The following is a 7,969-nucleotide window of genomic DNA, read 5'->3' on the forward strand; positions in this document are numbered from 1 at the left end:
TCTTTAGAGGAGTGTTGTACTTCAGTAAAGAACTTCGCATCTTTTTTACCCAAAAGTTACTGTCTAGGATGTTTTGCTTTTAATCACAGTCATTGCCAACTTATTTGACAGGAAATAATTTTCACTGCAGGAGATAACATATACCAGTACAGTTGGTGAAGCATGAACTGCACTATTTACATTCTGTGTAATAAAATGGTTAAGCATTTGTATTTCCCTTACTGGAGATGCATCAGTTCAGAGGAAGCAAAATGGTGCATGGATATTTAGATCATTACTTGAAGTAGAAAAAGCCTAAACTGACTGGGTGTGGAAGAAAAACACACTGCATTTTTGGCTTGGAAACTAAACACATCAGGTATCCATTTTTCACCCATATTCTTGCCACCTGTGAAATCCCTGAAATGTCACTCTATTACTGTCAGATTACAGAGTTAACTGTGTTGAAGTAATTATTCTAGCACTGCATTATTTCTTTAAACCACTTTTATGTCTCAAGATTGTAGGGGTTTTTTGGTATTTGGTTTAAATATAGTGAAATTACTCTGGGAACAGAAGTCTAATCTAATCACCATTCCTCCCCTTCTCTTCCATGCTTGGCACAGTGGTAATGATGAGACAGCAGGTGTTGTGCCTGCTACAGAAATATCTATATGTGCTATACATGGCTTTTTCTCTAGCTATCCTGTGCTTTCATTCCACAGCTGCCTCCATAGCTGCCATGACGTGGTACTGCGGCGAAGCAATTTAGGGAGCTGGGGTTTCAGCATCGTTGGTGGCTATGAGGAGAACCACACAAACCAGCCTTTCTTCATTAAAACCATTGTTCTTGGAACTCCTGCATACTTTGATGGAAGATTAAAGTAAGCTAAAATAATAGTAGTAGTAATAATAATAATCAACACTTAAATAGTGATGTGGTGCTGCAATTAATTGCTAAAGGAAATACACTGCAGCATGTTGGGGTGGGGATCATTAGTGCTTGGCCTCTTCTTTAGGCCAAGAGACATTGCAAAATGTGTATGTGCAGAACTGGCTAGTTTGTACCGTTTTTGTCTTCCTAGAGAACAGCTAAAAAGTCACAACTTCTATAAAGTGGGGAAAACTGCTTTATTCTTTTATATAGCCTTCTGAAGCTATTGCTGGAAACTGGTGCTGAAGAGGTGTGCTGCTGCTTTAGCAGAAGGGCAAGAAAGTAGATGAAAAAGACCTCTGAAAAGATCTTTAAGGAACTGAGTCCCCATGCCAGTACCCTGAGTCATTAGTTGGCAGGGCAGACAATGAAAATGAGGCACGTTCATGAGGCAAGTTCAGCAAAGGCCCCTGAGATGGTGGGAGCTGGAGTATCTGCTCCATAAGAAGAGGGCTTCAAGGGCAGTTTACAGCCCCTTCCAGGACCTGCAAGGAGATGGTCAAGGAAACAGAGCTCAGACTTTTCACAGTGCTGTGGGGCAAAAAAGCAGCAGTGGGCACATGTTGAACAAAAGAGATAGAGATTGGTTATAAGGAGGGTGCCATGAGGGTGGTCAGGCAGTGGCACAAGTTGTATGGCCTCTTCTCTTGGAGGTTCCTGAGACCAGAGTGGACAAAGCTCTGAGAGACCTGGTCAGGTCTCATAGCTGACCTTGCTTTGAGCAGAAGGTGGGACCATAGATTTCCTGAGGTCCCTCCTGACCTTAAAGATTATATGATTTTACTTACATATTATATTTGGATGCAACCCCCAGGTCTAGTATTCAAATATGCAACTTAGCCTCTTGTAGGCTGACCTACAATTCCTATTGTAGGATTGTATTCCTATTGTATTCTTAAGATGTTCTCTTACTCATTTTTTTTGTGAAGGTGGTAGTAAAGAATATGCAACTTGAAGTTTTATGGCATGATTTTTACACATAAATTTACTTACAAAGTAACTTAAGCAAAAAAATGTACTTATGCCTAGAGCCTTGACAGTAATTGATTTTTCAGTTCAATGACTAAATAAATAAATGAAGAAATAGCTTGGCTGAATAGAAAATTACATTTCTTTTGCCAACTGTGGAACAGTTTGGATTAATTTAAAGATCTCTGTTCAACCCAAAGTAAATAATTTCAGATTGGGGACTTAATAACTGGGAGTATTCATACAAATGTAAATTCAAGAATCATTCTTAAGAAGAGGGGAAGAGTGGCTGTGGTCACACTTATCCCCTTGTAAGGAATGGAAAAGATGCTCTTGTGTAATGTTTGAATGTTCTGAATCACTGAGAATATGGACTTAAAAATGGGCCATCAGCAAGGGAAAGCTCATTAGAGCCTGCACCATGAGTTATTGTGGGGCAGTTCTTTTTGAAGCTGTTCTATTTTGTTTAAATTATCTAAATATTTTGTTAGGCTGGGGAGGAAAAAAGTAAATAACATCATAGTTCAATAGTTAATACGGTTTTTTGACATGAAATGATGTGTCTGGTGTTGTTTTATAGAAGATGAAATTACTTCAGCAGAAAGGCTGGGTGAGTGAGACCCCACTCAGTGGTTTGGGTGAGGGGTACCTTCTTTTAGGCAGAGAAGGCCTTCTGAATGCACATTTGACTGATGTTGGTCACACAGACTCTTCTTCCTCTGCTCCACCTTAGTGGAGGGCACCAGGAAAGCATCACTTTGCTGTCCATTTTGGTGCTGCCAATAGCTGGGAGGGTCACTTTCTGGAGGAGCCCTGTGTGATCTCCAGGGGTGTGTTTGACTGCTCTGGTGGGTGCCACACACTCAAGTCGCAGAAAGGAGATGCTTGGAGATGGGGCATGCTCAGTATAGGAAGGTGCTTTTTTGAAGCTTCTCTTGAAATTGTGAAAACTGGAACTTGACCCTTTGAGGTCAGTTTTCTCAAGGCTGACAAACAGCATCCTCCCAAGTTTCTGCTCCCTGCTTCAAAACACAGAGATGCTACAGCTGCTCAGTTGAACCATCTGCTGAGGGCGGTTTCAAGCCAAATGGTTATGTTTGACAAAATTGTAAGCCCCTGAAAACAAGGTTTTCAGTTGGTAACCATAAGTATCTTTAGTTACACCTCCTACAGTGAAGGCATGCTTGGTGTAAATGTGTTATAATCCACACAAACAAACAGAAATGGTTCTGTCATGCACATGCTATCTCATTATCTTCTCTTGACGCCATTAGATCTTTCCAAATCTCTTTTTTCATGTTTCTATACAGGTTAGCTCTTAATGCAGAACTATCTTTGTATTAGAATTGAAGTGTGGTGATTTGGGAATTTCCCAGATGAGTCTCAGTAGTAAAACAGACTTAAAATTGAACTTCTTCGGGTTCCAACCGATGCAGAACCATCACCCCAGCAATGAAGTGTTTGTTGGTGTGTACTAGTTACTGCAGAGCAGTAGTCATCATTTGGTTTTCTTCTTCTTGTGTTTTTTAGGTGTGGCGATATGATTGTTGCTGTAAATGGACTATCCACAGTCGGAATGAGCCATTCTGCACTTGTTCCCATGCTGAAGGAGCAGAGGAACAAAGTAACTTTAACCGTGATTTGTTGGCCTGGAAGCCTCATATAGAGTTGCGGATCACTTCTGTTCAAGTAGCATCTTTTTCTAGATAGCTGGCACAAAAATCTCCTCTATCCTCTTTTTCCCTGTTGATACAGCTGGTTATAAGCAGGGCCAAAACTGCTGTATTTTCCTTTTTTTTTTACAGGCCTCTCAGACTTACTCTGTATATCTTTCCATCCTGAAATAGCCATTTCTGTTTGCTATATATCTATTGCTGACGCAAATGCAAATATACATGAGCCCACAGAGAAACTCCCACTCTGGTACAGCTGCCATTGAGCTTTCCCCATCAGGCTTGTAAAATTAGCAGAAGAATTTAGTGGTTCTTCGGGTTTCTCTGTGCAGTCCTGAAGTTATATGTGGTATATAAACGTAATAGCCATGTGCCCATTCTTCCCTGCAAAAAGAACATGTGTCAGTACCAGAACGACGCATCTATCTGCTGCTATGAATCAAAATCCGTTTCCAAAGGTACGTCTCTTCATTGCATAAGCTTTTCCAATTTTGATTCAGTATTTCAGACTGATTCATGCAATCCATCTACTCACCAGAAATTACTTGGTCCCCCAGATTTTTCATGCAGGGCATCAGTGTTCATAGAAAAGTAGGACAAAAGCCTGATATTACTGGAATTTTTATAAAGTGCAATAATTGGACTCTTTGTTAGGAAACTTTAATATATTACAGAGTTTGTATCCTATAGTGGCAAGAAATATGGAAGTAATTACTGTTGCAACGCTGGCAAGAATACACGTGCCCAAGGTCGCCTTTGAGTGAGTGGCTTGCAGTATTAGACTTTACTTTACAAATGAATGTTTTGCTATGTCAGAGAATTTTGATGAACATTTTTACAAAGATCATTTTTACCGTTTCTATGGTAGTTGTCAACTCCCTTTGTTCATGTGTGGAAAAAATACTTTGACTTGTACTTTCTAAACGAGAGAATTATTTCCAGGGAAAAAGCAACCTATTAAGAAACCATACACTATGGTTTACCAGTGGGCAGACTAAAAGGAAGGCTCTTTGAATTCAAGTCCAAGCGCAAAGCAAGCTGCAAAGTTCACGCTTATTCTGTCACCTCCCGGCAAATGTGCAACTGCCTTGATACCAAATGCTGGAACCATCTCTCTTGCATTTCAGGATATTATTTTACTTTCCTTTAGAGAGCACCTGCTATTAAGTTGTCAGTAGAGTAATACTGTTTCTCTTGGATTGTATTTAGTATTTTTACAAGCCAACCTGTAACTTGTAGACTTTGCCTTTCCATGATATTTGTAGGCTAAGCACCCATTTGTTTAAGAAAAGAGTGGTGGAGCACAGAAAGAAATGTGCTGACCTGGAGCTGACCCTCTGTGTTGTCAGTGTTCTGCAAATTTGAAAAAGAGCTTCATTTATAAAGCAGGTTCCCAACCTGCACTGATTTTATGAATGACCTCTGTATTGTAGTATTCATTACCAGAGAATGTATTTGAGAATCACAGCATATTTCAATTGTGAAGCATGAACTTTATTTTCCATCTTAGCTGGTATAATATCGGGGCATATTATCGCATGTCATTAATCCCAGTAGCTTTGTTTTCAAAAGAAATAAAGTTACTCTTTTGCAAAAAAAAAAAAACAACCTACAAATCTCATACGAATGAAGTGGTTTTGTTTCTCTCTATGATGTATCAGTTTCATTTCATAACATTAAAACACTAAAGAATGTCCTCTGCAGTATATTACTATACTGAGAATCTTTGTTTCTGAAGCAAATACCAAACTTCTTTGATACTCTAATTGATTTGAGAATCAGTTTCCTCACGTCCCCAGATGCTGTTTAACTGTATGCTTTGCTCTTAATGCAGATTTTTTTGGTACGGTACATCTTAGTGTAGAGCATAGGGAAGGTTTTGACATGTGTACTAGATTTAATGTTTGGGGTTTTTTTTAATTAATATTTTTGAAATGACACTTTTCATTCAAAACCCTGCAAAACTCAGATTTTTAGATTTTTTTTTTCTCTTTTATATGTGTATGTAAGAAAAGCATGGGTTAGCTTAAACTTGTGCGGTTTTGTTTCTGTGAGCTGTAGCTTTTGATCAGAACGTCTAGCCAGAAAACCTTTCTGAATTAATTCCCTTCCTGAACCATTTTCCCCTCTTTCTCTTGTAGCTGCATAGTTGGGTTTGGTTTTCTGTGCCTTCTGTTTTAAATTATTTCAAGGTTATTTTTCTTTCCAGATATTGCATTCTAATTGTATGGTATTAATGGAGGATGAGTGAAAATAAAAGTTCATTCTACTCATTGTAGTAACTCAAACCATTGTCTCTTTGCAAAAGATATCAGACTGGGTTTAAAGGTATTTTTATTTCCTGCTGTGATTTATCATACATTAGTTAGTGAATGTACCAAAAGAGTCTGAGGGCATGCTCATCCCAGCAGGGTAATGTACCAGCTGTTTAACCAGTAATTCCACGCTGAGGAGCGTTTCTAAAGCAGAGGTGAGATGCGTGCCTTATGGTGCATTGCCACAAGCAGCGTTTCCTTTCCCCCTCAGCACCAGCTGGTACCGATCAGCTGGAGGATGTTTTCACAGCACAGATTTGATGCAAGGAGACAGTCTTGCTGGAAACATCAGTTTTACAGCTGGAACTTGAGCCTCCTGGCAATCAGTTCCCCTCTCAGTCTCCTGCAGGCAAGTATGCTCTATCTTTAGATGTCCGCGAAGCTGGAATGCATCTCAAAGCAATTTCTTAATGAATAACAGTAAAGCTGCCCAGAACCTGGATTTTTATTCCTCGCAGTAGTTAGTGGGTTACAAATAGATGAGTTCCTTTCAAACAAAACCAGGCCTATGCACAGAAGAAACTGGCCACGTCTACCAGTAGGCTGTTAGCTCTTCTTGTAAGGTGGAAGCCAGATGATCAGAGTTTTGATTTACAGACAGATTAATGTATTCATTGTTGCAGCTGAAGGTGCACAGAGTGGTTATGTGAGGCGGTGGACCGAGTCATCTGTGTGCTGGAGCTTCATAGGAGCACCTTCCCCAGACAACCCTAGCCATCCTCAATGAAGAACATAAAACAGTTCATTCTGCTTCACAGCGTGCCAGTGAAGTGAAATCTGAAGACTTTTAATTTGCTGCTGTAAACTTCCTATTTGGAGTAGGTAACAACAGGGGAAAATTTAGCATGACAAAAGAATTACAAATCCATTTATTTGTAAATGTCCTAATAGATCTGGGGTGGGTATAGTGAAAATCTAAGCCCGGTTCTCAGATACAGTGTGACCCAGATAATATCAGAAGCAAGGCAAGTTTCTTTTAGAGAGACTTAACCATTTACTTCTGAGGTAATTTTAATACATTGTGAACTAAGTTAGGAGATCCTGATGAGTTAAAAGAATGAGTATGCCAGGCAGGGCAGCATGTCTGATATTACATGTCTTGATAAAACAGGGACCAAAATATAACACAGAGGAAGGTCAGTGAACATCCTTGTCCCAGTTGTTTCGGGCACCTTCTAGGCAAGCTTGCTTACCTAAAAAGTGGATCTCCCCCAACACATAGAAAAAGGAGAGACAGAAAATGATTTGCAGTGACCTCATCACACCAGCCATAAACCTGTCCAGCTAGTAAAGAACAATTCTTAAATTACTTGTTGCCCAAAGGGTGGAGAAAGCCTCAGACTTTATCCATCTGGGACAATTAAAATAACTTTATATGGGTAAGAAAGCTTAATATTAGCTAAATGTTGATGATGACCTCTTTGTTGCCATATCATGTGGTGGATGAGTCCTATGAATATTAGCAGTGCAATATGGATCCAGTGCCCATGTCAATGATGCATTGATACGAGGGTGATGAACTCCCTTCTATAGGGTGATGCCAACAACCATCAGATATCACAGAGGCCTGAGAGTCCAGTCAAGGGAGCCTGCTCAGCATCAGCAGTGGCATTCACTGCGCCTGAAGCTGTTTTAGAAGGAGAGGGAATGTGTTTGTGTTTGGGGATTGTTTTTGTTGTTAAACTGTGCTGATAAAGGCTGGCTTTTGTTGCAAGCACAGCCAGGCACAAACAGCATGCTCCTCAGCAGGAACAGCCAAGTTTGTTTTGCCAAAGGAGATACGAGAGCAAACCATTCCCATTGCAGGAGGAGTACATGAAGATGGAAGAGATGAAAGAGGAGAGCCTCTTCTGTGACTCCTAGGGGCAAATATCACATCTAGAAGGGGTTACCCCTCTTCACCCTCCTTCCCAAATAATAGTACCTACCTTAAAACACCTCAACTCCCTTGCTGGATCTTTCCTGCCCTGCTTTAGCCACAGTGAGACCGTGGCTTGGATTTAGAAAGAGGCAGTGGCATTGTGGCTACTTTGCATCCCTCAACGGCCTGCCATGGTGTTAAGCACCAGCTTTGGCTTCACAGGAGTCAGAGGTTGTGG

The 7,969-nt window shown here is 40.3% G+C and overlaps 1 protein-coding gene across 2 annotated transcripts in view; it reads left to right on the forward strand.

Moving 5' to 3' along the window:
* LNX2 (ligand of numb-protein X 2) overlaps positions 1–5,828 on the forward strand; it is a 54,912-nt gene extending 49,084 nt beyond the window's left edge. For both annotated transcript variants that reach the window (XM_065678474.1, XM_065678475.1), the window contains exons 9-10: positions 705–863; positions 3,413–5,828. In XM_065678474.1, the coding sequence (XP_065534546.1) occupies positions 705–863; positions 3,413–3,548 (295 nt within the window). In that variant the 3' untranslated portion in view covers positions 3,549–5,828. The remainder of the gene's footprint in view (positions 1–704; positions 864–3,412) is intronic.
* Positions 5,829–7,969: the final 2,141 nt, after the last annotated feature.

This window comes from Lathamus discolor, chromosome 4 (assembly GCF_037157495.1).
Source record: "Lathamus discolor isolate bLatDis1 chromosome 4, bLatDis1.hap1, whole genome shotgun sequence".
Classification (NCBI taxonomy): domain Eukaryota; kingdom Metazoa; phylum Chordata; class Aves; order Psittaciformes; family Psittacidae; genus Lathamus; species Lathamus discolor.